This window comes from Argiope bruennichi, chromosome 4 (genome assembly GCF_947563725.1).
Source record: "Argiope bruennichi chromosome 4, qqArgBrue1.1, whole genome shotgun sequence".
In the NCBI taxonomy this organism is placed as follows: domain Eukaryota; kingdom Metazoa; phylum Arthropoda; class Arachnida; order Araneae; family Araneidae; genus Argiope; species Argiope bruennichi.
The window spans coordinates 24,036,114-24,058,748 of record NC_079154.1 but is presented as its reverse complement, the minus strand read 5'-3'; the positions used below and the strand labels follow the sequence as shown (position 1 = coordinate 24,058,748).

General features: G+C 28.1%; 1 protein-coding gene across 1 annotated transcript in view; it reads left to right on the top strand.

Moving 5' to 3' along the window:
- The window catches only part of LOC129965729 (insulin-like peptide receptor), a 213,725-nt gene that overhangs the window by 129,276 nt on the left and 61,814 nt on the right, over positions 1 to 22,635 (top strand). Inside the window, exon 2 of the mRNA XM_056079856.1 lies at positions 654 to 765. Coding sequence (XP_055935831.1) covers positions 666 to 765 — 100 coding nt within the window. The 5' untranslated portion in view covers positions 654 to 665. The remainder of the gene's footprint in view (positions 1 to 653; positions 766 to 22,635) is intronic.

Genomic DNA, 22,635 nt, shown 5'->3' with positions numbered 1-22,635 from the left:
ATCCAATCTTTAGTTTAATGTATGAATTGTTGAAAACCTATATATATATATATATACCTTAAAATGTAATCCGCTTGTAATTTAAAAAAAAATAAATTTAATGTGTCTTTTTTAACCACTTCTATAAAACTCCGCTTGTTTCAAGTTTGAGAAAGATTAAATTTTTTAATCAATTTCTGTAACTCAAATCCTAGTTTTGAACCCTAGAGTTTTTTAATGTTTTGCATTAAATGCATTTTTGATAACTTTGCACTTTATTAATGTTTCCGGAGCTTAATTATAAATTAGTCGATTAATTAAATTAAATTGAAATCCCTTGAGTGCGATGTTGCTAAAAATTTATTTCAACATTCCACAATATTTATAATAAAAAATCTAAAATTAAAAACTTCAAAAGAAGATAATTAAGTTTAAAAAGCTGATTCTACTTTTTAGTGAACTAATTAAAATGTATTTTTAGAAGCTGTTCTTTTTTTAATTAATTCTTCTAACGAATCGTTTGCTTTGATTTTTCCAGGAATACTACAATCCTGTTTCACTAGTGCATATTTTTGCGGTTATTTATTTATGCGAAAAGTTTTGTTACGTTTAATCATTTGTGACCGATACCATTTTTTGATGGAAATACTTATATGCTTTTGTGTTTGTTGCAGGGAGGGGCGGTGATGGGGCGAGGCCCCTTGCCGCCTCTCGTGGCCTTGGTGCTCCTGTGTTTGTGCTGGTCGCCCACCGGAGTTACCCAGAAGCCTGAGAGGGTAGAGAAAGGTAAGTACAACTAAACCTTGCTCCCTCCCCTCTTTCTCTCTCTTTTCTATAATTTGTTATTCCAGTGATTACATCATCAGGAAAAAGAACACATTACACAGTTTGTTACATAATATGGCTTCAGTATGAAAGGAATCGGAACGAAAACGAGGCCGTAACATTACAGTTGAGACAGTGGCTGTATTGGGTTGCATAAAGTATAGGAAGTTTATCATTTCTTAATTTAAAAGAAACAGGTTATTTTTTTTTTTCTGTTACTAATTCTTTTTCCTTTTTTCATTCTGTCGATGATATCACTTTTTTTTTTTTTCGGATTCCTCCGTTTGTATTCCCTCATTAGTATCTTATTAGTATAAAGGTTCGTAAAATGCGAAATAATCTATCTATTAAAGTTCAGTTATTTGAAAATTCTAATATTTTTGCTTTCATTTTGATTATGTTAATTTGTCATTTAAGTAATTAGTATGACGTTGGCAAGATGTTTTGCTGCTTAAATTTTGACTCATTTTTAAGTATTATTAAACTAAACCCTTAAGCAACCTGTTGCTTTGCCGGAGATATATTTCAAAGATATATTTAGATATATTAGATATAAAGATATATATTTCATATATTTCAAAGATATATTTAGATGTATCTTTCATATGTATTTCATATGTTTCATAAAAATATATCTAGATGTATCAAAGATATATCTAGATATATTTTTATGTCCATAATCCCGTCAAGTTGTCAGGCACTAAAGCCTTATTATTTTAATTATCTAGATAGATTGTATAGATGTTAAAATAGATTAATGTGATTGATTGTTTCTCTTGGACTTTTGGAAGAAACTGGTCTATATTTGTGTTTTGTCTTGGAGATAAATCTGGTCAGCCCGATCACAGCGAGCGATTCGTTGCTGATCTGTGAATCAATTTTTGATATTTTTTTGATTAGAATCCATTGCCTTCTTCCCATTCATTTTTTTCAACCATGCTTTAATATAATCCATTAGACCACTTGTAAGGTTAATTATATCTTACTACTATTTGTTGATGTCACCATGGAAATATGAACAATCAAAAATAGGATAAGCCAAGGTTCCAGGAACAATGATAGAAAACACATCAAGTATATACATGAGAGCCGTAATTAAAAGTGAGAAATGTAAATTTGTAATCCGTATTTATGTATAAGTTATTCAAACTATAGCTGAGAACCTCCAACTTTGGGGGGGGGGCAAAAAATTTCCCGAGTGAGCAAGTGTCATTTGTACTAAATGTACTACTTAAGATGATTTATGAGATTGGCCCATATATAAAATTATTTATGGTGCATCAATGATAAATTCTTCAATAAATATTTACATATTTATTGAAGACTTTATCATCCATAAATGGTTTTCTGAATCGAAAAGCTAGCTAATGCAGCCCTTAACCTTTTGTACGCTCTTTAATTTCTCTCTGTATCATTTTAAATTACTCTCCCTCTTTCTTAAAATTTTACTGATCAAGTCTAAAAAAGAGTGGAATGTCAAAAATCGTACTCTCCTGAAAAATGACTCAAGATACATGCAATAATTTTTGTAAAATATAAATAGACTGAACAAGAAATAGTAAGTCTCATTTGTGTTTTAATGAATTGAAATGTCTTAAAAGTTTTTGAGAAGTCGGTAATTGGTTAAAAAAAAATTTATATAACGAATATCATTTTTGAATATTATATTCATTAACTGATCATCTTCTGAACAATGAAACTCTTTTCCACAAACTTTTATTTAGTAATTTTAAAAGAAATTCCCAACTTTCCTGGTCTGGAAAGAATACCAGAAAAATGGCAAGAATGAAATAACTCTTTGATAAATGAAAATATTTCTTTCACCTTTATTAATGCCAAAGCCATCGTTTTCGCCAAACCATATTTCTAGCCAAAATTTATCTTATTTCCAGTTCTATCCGCCCGAAAGTGATTCCAGCGCGAGTTATTCCGTCCTTGAGGTTGTTACGGAGAGAAAACTGGTCAGTAAGACATCGTTAACTTCTCTATAATCCGATGACGCTTGACCAAACATAACGATCTTATCAAAACTGACGCGCATGTACTTCATAAACTCTTAATATCTTCACCTCTACCAGAGATACTTATTTTCCACTGTTGTTACCATTTCTCTATAAATTCAAAGAACGACTTTTGTTATCATTATTTGTTGCCATGTATGTATATATTTCGTTATTATCTAAATGTTATTCGAAGACAACTTCAGAATAACAAGTCGGAATTGCTCAAAGGGTAAATTTGTGTGCGTGTGTGTGTGTGTGTGTGTGTGTGTGTGTGTGTGTGTGTGTGTGTGTGTGTGTGTGTGTGTGTGTGTGTGTGTGTGTGTCATAAATGGCGTATTTGAAAAATTTCTGATTCTCAATTACGTGATATGAAAATGTCCAATTACTTAAATAAAGACTTATAGACTTTATAAAAGTCAATTTTTTTAAATTTTTTTTTTACAATTTTTAAATTTAAAAAAAAAAGTATCTTCGTTTCCATCGGAATCTGAAGTTCTAAGATAAATGCAAGAAGTAAATTAATTTTATTGAAATGTGCGAGATGATTTAATACCAATGCAATAAACTTGCAGGTGATGTAAATGTTTCAAAAACGATTCAAAATCTCATAGCATTACAGATACTTAACTGCCTTTTTATACTATAGAAAGCATATAGACCTGGATTGCACATATGCTACATTAAATCATTTCGCTATAGGTGCTTGGGCCATTGTTGTATATCGCATTATAAAACTATCTCGTGCCTCTCATGCCATTGGGGGAAGAGGTTTCAAATATGAAAGCGAGTAGCTTTCTTTGTTGTTTACTCTCTCTTCTCAGTTCAATATATTATATCTCTAGAGTTAAAAGATCTGTACTTCCAATACGAGATATACCTACTACGGAAATGGTTGTGCTATGACCGGAGATGGTGAACAGAAGTGGGAAACAAAGTCCATTAGGATTTGGCCTTGTTTCCCATCTCTGTACTATGGCGACGATGATCATTAAACGATTCAGATACATTCTGGCAGGTGTGACTCTTTACATCTGCGACTATGAACGTTATAGAATGCTTGAATTTCCTTCGGCAATGAAAGTTTCTTATTGGCTGCCCTGCTTAATCTTGTTTCATCATGGTGCAGCTCTTCTTATATTAGCAGGTAATATAGGGATCATTTGACTGTTACATTTGGTCAACATTGGTAACATTTATGTTTAATCACTGTTCTTTGACTTTTCCTTGAAAGTTATATGTGAACATGAGACCGTCGTTGAATTATTTATAAATTTGATCTCTCGCCTATCTTAAGCTAGCTTCTTAGTAGGTCCGAAATACTGCAGCATGCAGCGGTTGAGAACTTCTGTTCTAAAACATTAGGGATACCATGTATCAATTTCGATAAATAATATTATCAAAATTCTTGTCGCATTCACTATTGTATTGTATGCATTTACTGAGGCCCATGCATAAACTGTTTTATTATGCTTACATGTTGATGTTTCATTTCCTGCCTTTTTACTTTATTTACCCTAGCTCATGAATAGCCCTTGAAGTGCTGTGAGAAATCGCGAGAAATGAGACGAAGCGTGAAGATTTTGTTGTTTGTCTCTTCGTTTTAAATTGAATTTACTGCTTATGTTGAAGTAGCTGCTGCACATTGAATTAAAATGCATGCTCGTTGAAATGAATCACCGTCATTCGTTTAGAAGGTTTATTCGTATAATTCAATCTTTATACACCCTTTCAATCCCTTTTACTCAATTTTTTATCATTTATTTTCTTCTGCTTTAACCTTTCTAATAATTTGAAAATAAATTAATGATGTAGAATAAATAACTTCTGTAAATTTTTATTATATAATATTAATATATTATATAATATTAATAATAATTAATATTATTCTTTTTGTTGATACGAATATAGTATCAAAATTCTGTTCAAAGTTATAATTGAGATGGTTCTGTTTAAAAGATAGGCTATGCTTTTATTAACATATATACAGGCTACTGTCTGTTTTTATTTGAAATTCAAATTTGATCTCATGTTCCATTTTTTATTTCTGTTGTTGTTGTTTCTAATCCCAGGTGTTATAGCTGCGCTATACCACCTCCATGAAACCAAAGATCTCTAAAAAGTCCAAAAACAATAGCAGATCCTGTAAAAATCTCAAAAATCGTAAAATGTAAACATTTAAGAATGTGATTGGGGGAGGCTTGATCTCCCTTGCATCAAGGACATTCAGCAAAGATCCTCCGTCCGTGTTGGAAGGTGAGGGATTTGGTGTGTCCACTCAAAAAACGAGAGAGCCGTTTGCTGTTTTCTAGAGATATTCAGGCGGCATTTTGAAAGAAATATTTTTAAAAAAAAGTCCTATCCTTAAATTTTAGATTAAAAAAATGGAATAAGAAAATTATAAATTAAACAGCTACAGTTGAATGGAAGGAGTGTCGTAATATCAATTGCTGAAATACTCGAAATTATCTAATATTTGCAGAATCTCATAAAATGAATTTGAATAAAATGGTCTTATATTCTTAAGCACTCAAGCACCTAATTTCTGAAAAACTTTTAAGAATCTCTCGGTAAAAATCACTATGGTAGCAACTTCTCACATTTTTGTTCTAGTACGAACACACTTATTCCACCTTTGTCTCCTAGTACAAATCATGCCCTCTCGTGGAAAAATAATTGGTATATATATATATATATATATATATATATATATATATATATATATATATATATATATATATGGCACTTGTTGGTTTATTCTACTAGAATTTTAAAGAAATTTGCATTAAAGTCTGCCTAGGTGATGTAGCATAAAATAAAAGTTGTTATTTCATCTTTATTAATTTTTTTTTAATTTTTGGGATTTTTCCCTTTAATGACTAAAGAGAATTTTAATGGAAATAGAAAATCATGTGCATTCAAATTTCCTTGTTTTTAAAAGTAATTATTGAAATTGCAAATAAACTCCAAACAGAAGAATTAATTATTGTTCATTTCTTTTACTCCTTAGAAAAGTCACATTCTATCTCATTAAGATTTTTTTTAAATTCAGTATTTCTTTTTATTATATCTTATTGGCTCGTTAAAATAAATGTTCTCTGTAAACAGGGAAAAAAATTCAGTTTTCATTAATTTTTTCTCAGTTTCCTTTAACAGGTATCTCAACTTGTAAACAGCTAATCAGTAGGAAAATCCTCACGTCTTGTTTTATCTGATTATTTTCTTTCGTCCACTTGTTTTTAGAGGTGAGAAATTAAGGTGGCTGGCTCTCTTCATTTTTAACACTATTTTCAATTAACTAAGATTTCGATTTGTTGAAAACACTGCCTTTATCTTGCTTCTAATTAATTTTAAAAGAAAGCTTCTTTTTGTGAGATCTCCCAATCATGGCGACTCTTTAAATTGTTTACTTTCATTGGAAACTCATTTAATATAAAATAGTATTTTAGGAAAAAACTAATTTTTAGTAAATATTGTTGCTTTAAATATTTTTAATATATTTTTTTTTTGTCTGAAATATTGCATGAGATGTTATACATCTGTTTTTGTTTGTTTGTTTGTTTTTACATTTTGAAGACTTAAAATTTTGAACTGTTTATCAAATACGAAATAAAGTTATTATATTTAGATATAAGTAAGTCAGCATTACATGGCTATTTCATTTTCGTCCCAAAATATATTAATTCACGAAGAATGACCGGAAAGATTATATGTCTTCATTTTTTCTCCTATATTATTTATATGAGAATTAATACTTTTTTTTTCCAAAGATCTGTATGCTTTGAAGTAAATAATATTAATTACTCCTTTGTAATTAAAGTCTTCAGCTAGGAAAAAAAAATTCAATAGTTATTTGGAAAGAAATATTTTACGGTAAAGATTAAAGTTAACATTTAAAAGTTAACAAAAAATTTAAGGTGTCGATTAATTTCAAAAAGTATGTCATCAAAAGTGATAAACTTAATAAGAACTAATAAATAACTTACTAAAAGCGATGAAAATAATAACGGTAAATAGTTATTAACTATAATGATTGACTTTATTTCTGGTACCTCTATTTTTAAGACCTTAAATGTTTTATTTTCTTTACTATCTAATAAGATGACACCTTCTATTTTGGGAATATTTTCTTATTTTGATTCCAATGGAAATCCATTGAATACTTGACTTATCTATGTATTCGAAGTAATTTTAATATTTAATTATAATCTTTATGAATGGTTTAGTTTTTGCTTACAACTATCAAAATTCGATAAATCGATGCACGTATGTCACTCGGAAAAATAGAAATCATTATTTTCCAAGTTTCGAAACGAATTTTAGAATATTTCACAATTCCTCTGACTGTTATTAGTTAAATTCACTCATCCTAATTAATCTGAATGTTTATTTTATATTAGACTCCCTTTGGATCTCGATTGTGTAGAAATTGCGCTCGAATTTGTGAAAGAACTCGAAAAAAATCTTCTAAATATATACATAAAACATCTTCTAAATACAGTACACTCCCATGTATCTTATTTTTTCATTTCTGATTAAGTACTAAGCTCTCCATTTATCTCAAGGCTAGTAGAATGTGAAAGTGGCCTGACGAATCATAGAAGTAGTTGCCAGTTTTTGTTGTTACACCTGAGTCTAGTCATTGAATAGCACTTAATTTCTTCTCCATAGCCACTACAACTTTTTTTTCGTTAATGACCCATTGTCAAATCTTCACTGTTTTGCACTTAAAAAAAATCATTAAGCATACCCCAAGAACAATTTACGAATACAGTACGTACTGTGCAGTTATAATTGAGAACAGTGGCAACAATTCAGGTCCGTTGCACACTGACGGAACAACGAGCAGAACGTTGCTCTTTTCCTGTCCCAACTTGCATTGTGCACACGTAGTAGTATCGCAGCAGATACCCGCTTCCAATGCCTTGGCAATGTTACCAATGCAAGTTTAGCTTTCCTCATGTAATTACGATAAAAGAAAATTAGGCTGGACTATATGGAAACCGGATCGAACCGGATACTCGGGAGTGTACTATATATTAAATCTGCACTGTTTCAAATTCTTTTAATGCTCTCTTTCATCTATTTATGTTACTGTGCAATTTTGCCTGAATTATAATAATGTGATAGGAATGTTCTGAATTCGTATTGGCAAATTAGTTGTTTCAGGTAAAGTTAAATGAGCGTTTCTTAACGATTTTGAGAAAATCTGAGAACACGAATGAAATTATAAGTAGATTTTAAAGATTATCTTATTGAGTTACCCAAACCTCGTTTATAATGAATTTATCCTTATGTCCATCTTTATGCATTTATTCATGTTAACACGAATTTTTTAATCACCTAGCTGAGCCATAGATAAATGCAGCGTTTTAAAATACAGAATTATTATAAAACCATTCTAGCATTATTCTATGTTATCTAGTATACCCGCCCAAATTATTTGTTAAAATTAGACCTCGTAGGAATACCAATGTGACATAAACAAAAGCAACATGTTTTTAAAATATTTACTATCTTTTAAATGAAAAGATACTTTAAAATAAACTGTTACATTAAACAAAATTGTGTGATAATCTATAATTTTAATTAAAGCCAGAATATCAATTACGCAAACGATTTTAAAATCCACTGAAATCTATTTTTAATTTTAAATTATTAATAATCATTCGAAATTTAATTAAATATTGTGATTGCCAATTCGGAGAAAAAAGTAAATAAAACAGTTTAAAATATTCCATAATATTTTATAGATATACATGATTTAAACCTTTACATTTACTGCAGTTGCGATTTCAGAGGGAAAAGTAAATAAAATGGTTTAAAATGTTTATAATATTTTATAGATATAAAACTTTCTCATGGGGGAAAACTTTTATCTTTTCAACTAAATCTCTTTTCGAAGAATTGTATCTCAAACACAAATTAAAGTTCTTTCTTCCTTTTTTTCTTAAGTAAAACAAAAAGTTATATTTAAATTCATCTGATTCTGATGTGGTGGTGCAATGTTCTGATTTCGGTATTTCGTAATTTTTACCCGTTGATCTTATTGAATACGAACGATAACTGTAGAAATAAAATAATCTTTTTTGTCCACGATCACAGTTTCTAAGTAATGGAAAATTAATTGTCATTTCATTAAAACTCATCTTAATTTTCTGTATTTCTTCTTTCTTTGTTGGATATTGGTTGTGTCTTAGTGCTGGAGCACGTCTACCACTTCTTTATTTGTGAACAAAATTTGAAGTACTAATAGCAAATTAAAAGTTACAAATCAAAGCAGTGTGTGTTTATATATTATTCTTAGAAGATTCTTTTATATAAAATATGAAAATATAAAAACTTTCAATCATCTGCAACGAGTTAAAAACGAGAAAATCGTTTTTTCCAAAGAATTTTGATATTTTATATTTTTTGAAGATTTGGACTCGCCCAAACGATTTTTAAAAATTAGAAGAAAAAGTTTTTTTTTTTTTTAACTTTGCTAGTGGCTATTTAAACATGGAATATTAATTCAAATTTCAGTTGTGAATTTGAATCTACGTCTACTATGAAAAGTGAGTATTCAAAGTTTAAATCAATTTTTAAGTAATAGGAAAGTTTAAAACTTTTTTCAATTATTCTTAAATATCAATTAAATAAATCTGTGTTGTGTATGTAGGTATATTGTTACTCTTCGCCTTATTGTCGACCTAAACAATATTGCCCATGCGCACTTTATTGAAAAAGTAATTAATGAAAAAATTAATTAGTTTATTAATGGTCTCGACAACTTTACATAGATTTATGAATAAAATTTGAATATCTATTGTGTATTTTAGCTATTTTTGACTACAACAAAATTGCATTTCAGTTTTTTTTATACAGTTTAGCATTTCATAAAAGTGCTCGTTTTGTTTTGCGAATTGATTTTATTTACCTAATTCTCAATAATGATAAATATTTTTTCAGAGAAAATGCATGTTTATGATATTGTAAAGTTGCTTTTTTTAAAGATTGATTCGTAATTTTTTCAATTTGGAATGAATATGGTTTTTGAACAGACACATTCTATATAAATTCGTGGAATTATCTGTTGTTGAATAAAGACGAGCAGTTTTATTAATGAGCTTCGAAGCTTTTTAAAAAAAAAGATCCCTGTTAAACGCTTTTCGTGTTTTTCTTCGAATTTTGTTTGAGGATGTTCAAATCAGATTCTTATCCATATTTTCATCTGCATGTTTCATACGTATCGAATCGTAATTTGTTTACTGTTCATGTGAGAATTCTTTGCGTAACGCTTTTGGAAGATGTTTTCTTGTAAAAGTTAATATGCAGGAGTGAAAAAAGAACACTTTTCCGGAATTCTTTTTAGTATACTTTTTTTCCGATATTGTTTTAATTTTTGTTTTTGAAATATGCTACTTTATTTTAATTTGAAACCGTGTAATTTTTTTATATATTAGTAAAAACGTTCTACGTTCATTTATCACCCCATTCCTATTTTTGTGAAATCAAAAACAGATTGGCGCCTACGTATAAAGCACAAAATTTGTTTTTGTTTGTTTATTGTCAGAAAACAGGCTGTATCTTGAAATTTCATCTGAGGAATCTAAATGACAATTTTTTGTTTTTAATTCTCACTTATACAAAATTTATTTATCACAATTATATTATATTTGTCTTTTGTATCTGTGTATCCTTATGTACATCTTGGCAAAAACAGTTTCCGAATATATTCCTGAACTGTTAGATATTTTGTAATTCTGTTTTTCGAGGAAGTTAATTTATGTCGGCATTTAAACCGATGATCGCTTTCTGTGCTGTAAATAACTCAGTTGAACTTGGTAACTTTCATTTTTCTGGAGAATTCGATAATTCTAAGAATCGCACATTGACCTATGACAAAAAAATATTTTTAATAAGAAATTCTAAAGCATATAAGTAGTTTTTCTGATCTTTGCTGCATACTTTAATATTTCTATAATTTTTACTAACAGAATTTTTTATAATCTCAGTTTCTTCTGAGTGAAAAAAATAATGCATCTTTTCCTCAGTTGGTTTCTGATAGTCACCGGCAACTTTTCAACAGGTTTTGGAATGTTGGAACTAACTATTAAAAAAGGCCAACAAACTGAAGCAAGCTACCCATTAAATGAAATTGTTTATTCCTTGAATGCTGCATATCTATAATTTAAATTAATGTCTTTCATTCCAGAAGGAAAAAAGTTATAGCCGACTCTGTTATTACGTTAATAGCTGTATGTTATGAATAACATTTGTATAATTCAAATTCAAATAATTATTTAAAAAAAGGAAGAAGATATTTCGGTATTTTAGCGCAGAAAGAGTTTCAACCCTAAAAGAAATGCAAATTCTTTATATTCTGAAAGGATAATAATAATAATAATAATAATTAAAGTTTTAATAATATTCGACGCTAAAAATAGTAAAATATTCCTTTGCCGAATAAAAAAAAATAATATTTTTTTTATAAATATGTTATTATCATTTCAAGGTTATTTTTTTTTATAAATAAGAAATTTATTGCGGCTCGAAAATTCCACTACCCTTAAGGATAGGGCACGAACACAAGTCTATAATTTCTTATCGCTGTTTCCACAGAAATTGCCTCGCGCTCGTAACAGACACTTCAGCAAATATTTTGATTATGCATAATTGCCCGTGCCGTAGTTTATGTCTAGTTACCTGTCATTTCCACCCATTTAAATTTATGACAGTTAATAATTGCGAGTGGCCAAGTCCTAATTATAGTTTCTTTTCATGTAACGCATAGTTAGTTATATTATTTTCTGCAACATTGTAGCAGAATCGTCCTATCTATTGTTACAGTTAGAGGTAACAATTTCCCTCTGTGTTCGGTATAATTTGTGCATTTGTTTTTTCTTTCATATCGTCGGAGAAATTCCCTCTGAATAATTTTGGAGCAAACATAGCAATATAATTATATAATTCACCATTTTGGAGCTGTAATTTATTATTTTTCATTAACCCTTCAAAGGGCCATTTTTTTCTAGTCATAGTATGTTAAAATATTTTTAGGCTTGAAATTAGAATAAAAAAAGGGATTCATTTAGCTTATTAGATAAATTTAATTTGATTAATTAATTAATTTGGTTAATTAATAATTGACAAAGCAAGACGCGTCATTTTGTGAGATAAAGAATTGAAGCATCTAAGTTTCTGCCTTTCTAAAAAAATGTGTCAGAACTGATGCCAAGCTACATAATTTCATACAAAGATTGATAATTTTGTTGGGAAGCATACTTCCCACGGCTTTAGAAAGGGTTAAATATGGTCAGAATAATTTTTTATACAGTTGATGAGTGTGGATTTAAATTTATTCGTCGAAAGAAGGCCCATTTTAGAGCGTCTTGTAAGTTCATTCGTAGTTTTTCCTGATAGATATTTTACTGTACTCGTTAAATAATATATTAATGATAAGAATTTATAACTTATTAATGATGGTTAACTAATAACTTATTAATGACTATTAATAATTTATTGAATCTAATAAATTATTAATTAAAAGCTCACTATTTCTTTCTTTTCGTCACTAATTTACATAAATAAATAAAATTCTTCGCATTTAACGTAAATTTTTTTCAATTCAAATTGCTATAATCAATAACTTTTTCCATGTGCTGTTAAAGGTTTAGTTAGTTTTATTTGTAGTTCACTTTTTTTTTCCTTGGCGATATCAATTTGTGAGCCTCCTTATCAACTTCCTGTTTAACTTACAAAAAATAATTGTAATAAAAAGACAGAAATCAGATTAATACATCTTCTGGTTATTATTCGTAAATATATCGTGTTCTTATCTGTAGATGAGAAATGAAAACCTTTTTCATAATTTTCTAATTTTAGCTTATAATTTAAATATGTAATAAAATTTTGAAATTCCAAAAGCTTTTAAGTTTCGAGTTTTTTTAAAAAGATTGATACCTGATATAATTAAATATCCAAATCAATCTAGTATATAGCGTTTAATGAAAACGTAATAGATGCGAGTTTTTCTTTTTAAATATACATAGAGTATATTTAAAAATATCAGTTTCTTATTTTGCTTTAACTAGATAAAAAAAACATTGAATATAAAACAACACATTTGATATATAAATATAGATGAGCAAATGATGATATAATTTAATTCCAACATTTACATAGTATTCTTATAGTACTCTTCTTGCATGCTTCTCAGAATTTAAACTTTTAATGAATTTATTGTTGTTATTGCGTATTTCTGTTTCAGACATTTCAGCAATAATAAAAGAAGGAGCGCAAAGAGTTGATACAGAATTAAATTAGAAATTTTCATATTACCTTTTTCTTTTAAATTTTCCTGCATTTATTTAAGTATAGCATTTGTACTGTCGAAGAAAGCGTTTGGGTGTTTGAATTTTTATTAAAATTTATATATATTAATACTAATTTAATAATAATAACTTTAATTTTTTATTTATCTTTCATCTTATTTATTTTTAAATATTGGACTTCAAAAAGTTTATATAATTAAATTTAAAAAAATTTCAATCTAATAAAAATATGAAAGAAATTATTCTTCATAATTTTAGTATCTATGCTGGCATATTCCTTATCCTTATATGTTTATAGCTTTCTTGCGCTTGTATTTATCAAATTACCCTTGTATAAAATGAATTTTGTAGCCTCAAGATTTGATTAAATTTCTTCTTCTGTGTTCTAAATATAGTCTTATCTCTTATTTCAATGTTTATGTAGTTTTGATTTTAAATTGTGTTTACTTTTGAATTTTATTTTATTTTATGTAAACAACAAGCTTTATCATAATTTGAATTGAGAGAAGACAGCAAAAATATGATCAAAACTTGTTGATGCATAACATTTTTCATTTTTTCGATTGAGTTTTTTTTTTTTTAAACAACAAAATAAAAACCCATTTGAGTTGTTTTCGCAATTCCGGAAAATATTTCTTTTTTTCTTTTGAGTTAAAGCAACATCTCTTCAGGGAAAAAAAGAATAAATAATGTAAATTATTTCGCAATGGATTCATTTGTGATATGTTTTCAAGATAAAACGTTTCCGCATTTATGTAACAAATATTTTTTCATCATTTTAAAAATAAAAATCATTTATTCCGTCTATATTAATTTACCGCATGCTTTTTAGTGATATATTGCTTCATATATGCTTGGCATCATCTAAAATTCAAAAAAAAAATTTCTTTTAGATATTTTGTTTGCATTTTTTTTTTTTTCATTTTCGGATAATTTTTTAAAATTTTGATTTTAAATTTGAAAATTGCTATAAAACAATCATGCTGCTGACGAAATGAAGTATAATGATTATTCCATTTTTTTTTTAAAGTAGAAAATTTTTAGCAATGTATCTCTTATATTATTAATTAAGACTAAGCTCAAATATTAGTTAAAAAATTAATTTAGCTATTAACTTAGCTTAACCTATTTTTCATAACATTTTTATAGTTTGTATCTGAATAAAGAAAATTTCCCGTTTGAAAAACAGCATATTTTCTATTCTCTGATTTAAAATTTAAAATTGTTAGTTTACTATTTGAACACATCTTGAAAATAAGAAAACGTGTGTGTGTGTGGGGGGGGGAATTGAACAAATTTAAGGAAGTATGCTTTCTAAATTTTAATTGATAAATATGTATATAAATATTTCTTTGAAAAACGTTGCTATTATTCATTCTCATATTCAAAAACTCTCCACGCTTTTGTGCATGCGTCAGGAGGCGTTTAATTCTTCAGAAAAAGAGGCGAAAGGAAAGGTAAAAGAAGGAGTTTACATTTAACAATAAAGTGTATTCAATTATTCGCGGAAATAAGAGGCATAATCACCACTCATTTTTCTGCGTACCACCCCTCAGCGAAGTGTAATTGCACGAAAAATGCTAGTTCGCCGGATTCTGATATGAATAATATGTGCATTAATTTTTCAACATTTAAGTCAAAATGCATAAACTTAATTCGATAATAATTAATTTCTTTTAGTATGAGCTCTATATATGAATTATTTTTCATTTATTTATCATTATACTATCGTTAATCGTTTCTATTTTTATTTGTTTCTGTTGTTAAGTTTTTTTATAAAATGTTAATAAAAACATGCTATGTTATAAAAATAAAAATGATGTTATATTATAAAATTTTATATAACATGTCATATAAAATTTTACCTTTGCTTTCTGTTAATGCATTAGCTTTTAATATTATATTATTTTGAAAAACAGATGTCTGATAAACCAGATACCTTCGTTGGAGTGTATTCTTTCCAATATATCCATGGAAATAGATTATTGCTACAAAAATAGATTTATATTAGTATATATATATATATTTTCCTAAATAAAGAAAAATCACATCCATAAAATCAGCTGTCTTTTATTTATTTATTTTTCTCCTGTTATAGTCTGGCAGTTTTCGTCTCTGTAGTCAGCTTATATTGTTAAATATTTAACTCGGATGTGTTTTTGTTCGGTTGGAATTTTTATGTCTCGAAATAATTGGATGTGGTAGACCAAAAATAAAAATATTCCGAAGCATTCGATGATGTTCTACTATATTTGTCAGACGAATGTAAGAATCGACTCGTTCAACGTGAGTTGAAACCGACTGCATTCGTCTTCTGTCACGCTATTTCTGAATGGGAAAACAAATCGTTTGTTCGTTATTTATTGTGATGTTGACTCCTTAGAACAGAGTCTTTGGAACAATGCTTGTTCTGATGGTAAATAGTCCAATCAACTGTATTTCGCAATAGACACTTTCGAAAACAATAATCATAAAGTCGCCATCATCAGCGAATATTATTGCTCTTTCCGTATCATGAAAACTTTTATTTGCTCATCGTCTGTGTTACCTCGATTTTAATTCTGGGAATAAATTGAGGCATGACTGAATTTTTCTATTGTTTGTTTAATTCAACGAAAATGTTCTTGTTTTTCTCTCATCTGACGCACGTCAAATGCTCTGTGTCAGTATAGTTTTGGAATCCTTTGCGCATATATCTGTACAGCTTAAGTACAGTTTAAGACATAATATAACTTAAATGATGTTCTTATGTTACTGTAAATCACTTTATTATTTGGTTTTCTTTCTTATTCGTAATCATGTGTTTTTATTGTTTGTTATTGATATTTTTTATATTCATATTTTTTATCTTATTCATCTTTATGAATAAATTAATAACTTTTTTTATTACTTTGAGTTGAAAGCGTTGATTCATTTATTTTATTTTTAGATATTTTTGTTTTGAATTCGTTTTTGATATGAATACGACAATAATATTAACACGATACTGTTTAATATCGAAATATTTATTTCACTTTCTTTTAAGTGTTAACTTTGTTCATTGTAAAACTAGTATTATATAAAAAGATATATGATCAAAGTATTACTATGCAGAAAAGATAATTTTTGAAAAATGCATTATTTGTCGGCTAAACTTGTTAATCTGTTGAGCAGACGATTTAATTATAGTCATGAAGAAAGAATAAAACAAAAGTAATTGTGCTTTAAATTTTTTAAACTTGATATTATTTAAATTTTAAATATTTTATATCCACGATTCTTAATAAAATAGAAACAATTTCCATGACTATTTCTGATCTCGATCTGGAAATTTAAAAATGTAATAAAATTTAGCATTAAATGAAGCTAATTAAAAAGAAATTGTATTAAAAATATTTTTACAACAAATTTTAATTTAAAAATTTACTATTATTTTTATATGTGAAGAGTTTTAAAGAACCATACGTTGTGTCAATCCTGACTCCCATATTTTCTACATAACTCCATTTCGGGAAGCGTAACTCAATTTATGATACTCCTGTTCTATTTAATTCGAGAGCAGATTTACTTCTATTTTGAATTATATGCATAAAAAATGACATATAAAGATTTAAACCTGATCCTATAAAATTGTCACCTATTTAATCTTTCAATTAAAAATCATATCAAATAAAGCCTGACAAACTGTTCCCCGGAAAAAAATCTTTTCCTTCATTTTACCTACAAAGGCTACGTTCTATCGGACTTTGACTGTTCTTCGAAATTGTTTATCGCTGAGTGCCTGGATTGTTGAACCATAGCATCTGATGGAATGCAACACTGACATTACGTGGGTGGCATTTTTATACTAAGAGCTATCCAAAGGTAGATAGTGTAGGTAGATTATACTCGTATTTATTGATGCAGTTAGGATGAAAGTTGTGCAAAGAAAGTAAGTATATCGGTGTTGCAAGATAAAGTGAGAAATAAATTGTCTGCGCTGTGTCTGAGATTCTTCCTTTCCTTGCAGTTTTTGGCACGTGACCCAATCTGTTTATTAGATTTTTCTTAGTTAAGATCTTTGTGCATTAAATGTTGGTCACAAAGTCATTGTCGATTGTATTTTCGCAAACATATAAATAAGAGGACTCAAAAACACAATGACCTTAAATAAATGAAATTTGGTATGGGTATTCTCATCAAATTTTAGTTTCAGTCAATTGGAAATAACGAAAATTGACTAGGATCACACAATAGATTCAATAAAAATGTTAAATTCACTCCAAAGATTACTATATTGTAACTATTGTTCGCAAATGCCATGCACTTACCAAAGTTCATAATTTTATAGGAATAACACCTTTATTGGAGAATATGCGTAAAGGTTTTCGTGAAGCCACCACTCTTGCTTTTTTTCTCTTTTTTTTTAAAGGGATAAAGAATGAAAAGCAATTTATTGCATGCTGATTTCATCTATAGTACTTCGGCTAATCTAGTAGATTTTGAATATAGCCTTATTTGTTGATTTTATCGTCTAGTATTAATTATTTAATTAGATATGTTATTTTCTTAACTAGTATATAAATTTCAAATTGGGAATCATTCATTTTTGTTCTAAGAGACAGTTGATTGCCATTATTTCTTCAGTTTCCGAATTGGAAGGAATATAATGGTATTTTTTAAAATTAGTAAAATTTTGTACATTTTAAATTAATATATTAAAATATTCCTCTGCGTATAGTGGTAAATAAAGCACAACGCTTTTTGTGTTATAAAACCGGTGTATTGATAATGAATTTATTATATATTTTTTACTGTGCATACCTAAATTTGTTGGAACACTTTCCAGAATGAGAATTTATCGGGGGGGGGGGGAAATGAGAACTTATCTCAAAATCTAAAATTGCTTTCTTGCGCCAAGCCTACTCGCTGGTCTATAATTAAAAGCTAATAGTTAAATCACATTATGAATTTAATCTTATGCAAATTCTCAGTTTTCTCCAAACATACCTTGTTGGACTTTGCTAATTATTATTTTTGAATCCAATTTCTACATGAATTGAAATTCAATAATTTAATTATTAGAACTTGTTCCTGTGTATGTTTTTTTTAAACCCAGTCCGTTCTGAAAGCACACCTTTAATACTTATTTAAGATAATTTAATAGCTATAAAATTGTTAATAATTTCAAACGCAACCGCATTAAACGTATTCTAGTCATTCTGTTTGCTTTATCAGTTCTTAAGTAAATTATTGGAACCGTTGAGTTTGTTCAGAGTACTTGAAAACAGAATTAATACAAAGCTTTAATTCTGTTTCCAGTTTATTCGTTTGTTCGTATCATTAATTTCAGTTTGAAGTACTTACAAAACTTAGGAGGAAATTTGTTTAAGAAAGATAAATTTACAAAATTTTTCTTCGATTTTATTAATTTAATATCATTCGGTAAGATATTTCGTTTTGGTTTATTTTTTTTAATTTCATTGTTACACTTCGCTGCTCTTCTTTTTGAATATTTTTTATTTATTATTGAATGAACAGCTATTGCTTATTTTAATTTTTCTTTTTAATCTTTGATTTAAGTACCTTTTTCATAATTTAGAAACGGGATTTTACTGAAGAATATTTAAAAACCCACTTATTTTTATTTTAATAAATGTAGCAATTGTGATTTCTCTGCATTGTGTCACTAAATAAAAAAAGGATAAGTAGTATTTCTCATCTTTTTAAAGATAGTAAATTTTGCTAAAAATCTCTTTCCTCTTTTCTACGTTCCGTATTAAATATTTAAATTTTATTTGTTGGTATTCGACCAGCATTAAATTTTTTTGTTTGGTATTAAACAAATAATGGGATTTAAAAATAAAATATTCTTGTGTGTAATAAGGAAATTCTGAATTTAATGATGCTTTCTTTTGGTTATTTTAAATAAATGTCGAATAAAAATCACCGAAGATGCCCTTTTTTGTATTTATATTTCGTCAATACTATCCAACTTTAAGAAATTATTAATTATAATGCCTTTGCTTGCTTTGATATTCAGATAATTTTAGCATTTAATGACAGTCCTCAAGTAATAGGACGCGTTAAGGTCTGTAATTTTTTTCGTTTGTGCTATTATATTTTATATTACGCATTAGTTTAACCAATTCTCCACCTTAATTCTAGCAATGCTTCTGATGTAAAGGAGATTTCTTTACAATGTTAAAAAAGTTTCTTTTGCTGCTTTTAATTCTTATAATAATTTTAATTATTCAAGAATATTGCTTTTATTCTTTTTCTATGTGAGATTTTTTTGTTATTCCCTATCTTTTTTTATCTTCTGTTATTTATTACATTTAGAAGCCAATTTTGTTTTCTAGCAATTGAAATGCATTTTAGTTCTCATTGACTAAACACAGTAAAAACATCCGAGCATATTTATTTTTATTTAGCAATAATTTATTTTGCATTTTAGGACATCTAGAATTAAAATTCTTGCCTGATATTCGTCGTCAAGCCTTGTTAATTGCCTGATACTCTCTATTTAGGAGGCGGTTTTTTTAATAATATTATCGTATCCGTACTCATTTTGTTGCCAAATTCAAAAATAAATAAAGCATTTCCTTAGAAGCCAGCATCTTGCTCTGTTTCTCTTCCAGGTGAGTCAAAAAACATGTTCACAATTTCTGACGGATTTCGTAATGCATTTTCGGATTCTGAATAGGTGCCAAATTCAATAACACGTTAGTCTTTTTTTGCTTCTTTTTTCCGGAAAATATGCTTCAAGTCACATTTCCCATTGCTGCAAGACTCCTCCCCATATGCTTAAGAAATCGCCACCACCCCCAGAGTGCACCTTGCGCTTGCTTTTCAGCGTACAATGCCACTTTTTAAGTTTTCTTTGTGACGAGGATTCTTTCTCACGATCCACCTCGGTTCCATAATTCATTTTTCATTTTCCACTCCATCTATTCTCAGCAGTCTTTTCGCTTTCTTTTCTTTCGTTTTCAGGATAAACCGACTTTCCTTATATATTTCGATACGAAAGCAAAGTTGGCTTATCCCTATTTGTCTAACCGAGCGAATAGTCTTTCACGAAATATTCTTGCGGTTGATGTTGCGCTGGTAAAAAGTTATCCGAGTCTACTAGCTCAAAGGAAGTTATCATTACTTATATGAAGAGGGAATTTAAATATGAGTGTCGATTCATATTTATATCACTTATATTTTTGCTTTTAAGTTTTAATAATTCAGTAATTAATGGATAATTCATTTTTTTTTTTACCTGAAGAATGAAAATTTTTAATGAATGCATTTTAAGTAATCAACATTCATTTTTAATTAAGAATTTTAAAGCTAAGTATAATTATTTCATATTAACCTAATTTGTTATTATTGAAATATGAGGGAGAAAACGTATATTAAAATACTTGTCTCTTTTTTATATTTTGAATTTCTAACATAATATTTGAATGCAAAGTGATAATTTTTTTATTGGTTGCAAAGTAAAATAGAATGTTAAACACATCATTTATTACCTTTCTGTCAGGCAATAAAACATGCTAAAATATGTTTTAAACATTCCATATATATCGAAGTATATATCTCTTCCATATATATAGTTCGAAGGTATATATCTCTTTAACTTTTAATTATTATAAACCCACATATTAAGTCAAAACGCCAAAGACTATGCAACTGCTATTTTCATATAACGTGCTTACCTAATTTCACAGAAACGGGGAGGTTGGTATCTATTTTTTACGATCCATGGAGTGAATATTGATCGAGATTATAAAAAGTTTTATATATATATATTTAAAAAATTTAATTATAAAAAAGATTATATGTGTATTTATTTGCTTTGTTATATTTCAATGAAATAGAAAAAAATTTTTACATGAATCTATATTGTTCATGTATCATATATTTTAGTTTTAAAAAGAACCACGTAAACCAACCACGTATATCTCCTGTTAACAGCGTAGTTTGGGAAATCCAAAACTTATGAACGAAGGAAATAACGATTGAAACTTCATTTTTTCCCCCTATAGCGTTTGCCGTCCTCTAGAGGCAAGGATTTGAAATATTTATTTATTTATTTTTGCTCTTGGAAAAAGGATTCACCTGGGTGCCATTTAATAGTCTTACTTCTTTCTCTTTTTTACAATCTCGCCACAATAATTCTTAGCAAGTAATATCTCCTACCTATTTTTAAAATCCTTGCTGCTTCATAAAACGTTGCAATGACCATTTTAAACATATTACTTTGGATTGGAAGCATGCAGCGAAAAATATTCCAGAACAGCACGATTTCTTATAACACGAAATCAAATGATAAAGTATTATTATAAAGTATAGTAAGTAAAGTATATGACAGTTGTAATTGTATATAACAGTTGATAACATTGGCGAATTTTTATGTAAATTTATTTTAGACTTTCTATTTTTTTTTTAATATATTAGTTAGGTTCTTCTTTTTCTAAAGAAAACTTACATGAGTTTACTGAATTGTTTTTCTGTCATTCTTTTCTTAGTATGTATTTTAATAAAGGAAGACAAATTAAATCTTAACATTCAGCCTCCAAATCTTAACACTCAGCCTCCAATTAATTGTATTTTTTCTCTGAATTATTTTTTATTTTTATAATTGCCAAAATAAACTTATTATGCTTTAAATGATATTTTAAAAATAATTTCCAATTGAGGAAATATTTCTTAATATTCTTGCACTCGATATATTTAAATGTAAAGCTTATATTTTTGAAAAAAAAAAAAAAAAAAAAAAAAAGGTCTTGTTGCTATTGCCTTTTTCCGGTTAATTGCAATAGTTCATGAGAAATTGTCATCACTTGCAAAAATGGGTCAATTTTAATTCTCAGTTTAAACAAAGATTACTACAAACAGTGGTGAAATTTGGAAATTCTGTTTAGATTTGCCGTCTGAAGAAAAGTATATAACGAAAATATAAATAAAATCACACAATTTCTGGAGAAAAGCTACAGAGAAATTTTGAAACACAGTTAATTTTTCTTGAATTTTGAACCTTTGTAAAATCTTTCGTCAAGTCTTAATCTGCTCTTAGTTGTTTCCTCCTTAGTTCCTTCCTAGGTGCGCTGATTCACACCTAGTCGAATGTTTTTTAACGCTGGCTGCAATTTGTTATCTTTTCGCCTTCTAAGAAAAATGCACGCAGTTAATATATTTCACTTACAGAATGATTGCATGTTATTTTTATCTACGGCTTTTCTTAAAAAACTTCAATGCAATTTTCTAATGTTACAATCTTGTTAAGAAAATGAATCAATAAAATATTTTATCTCCGGAAAAACTCCAGTTTGGTCATCTGATCAATTTGTGGTTAATTTCCGCGCCCACTCCTCTTTTTCTTTAATATGGAAATTTGTTACATTTTTAAAACCTATTTTAAGTACCTATTGCAGCGGTTCTCATGATATGATTTTAGGAAAATTTCTGCTGCAGATCTTTACCGATAATGGTCCCTAGAACCCAAAACTACCCGTCGTTCAGAAGTTTATATATGCGTATAACACTTTTCCCATGTTATCTTGTAT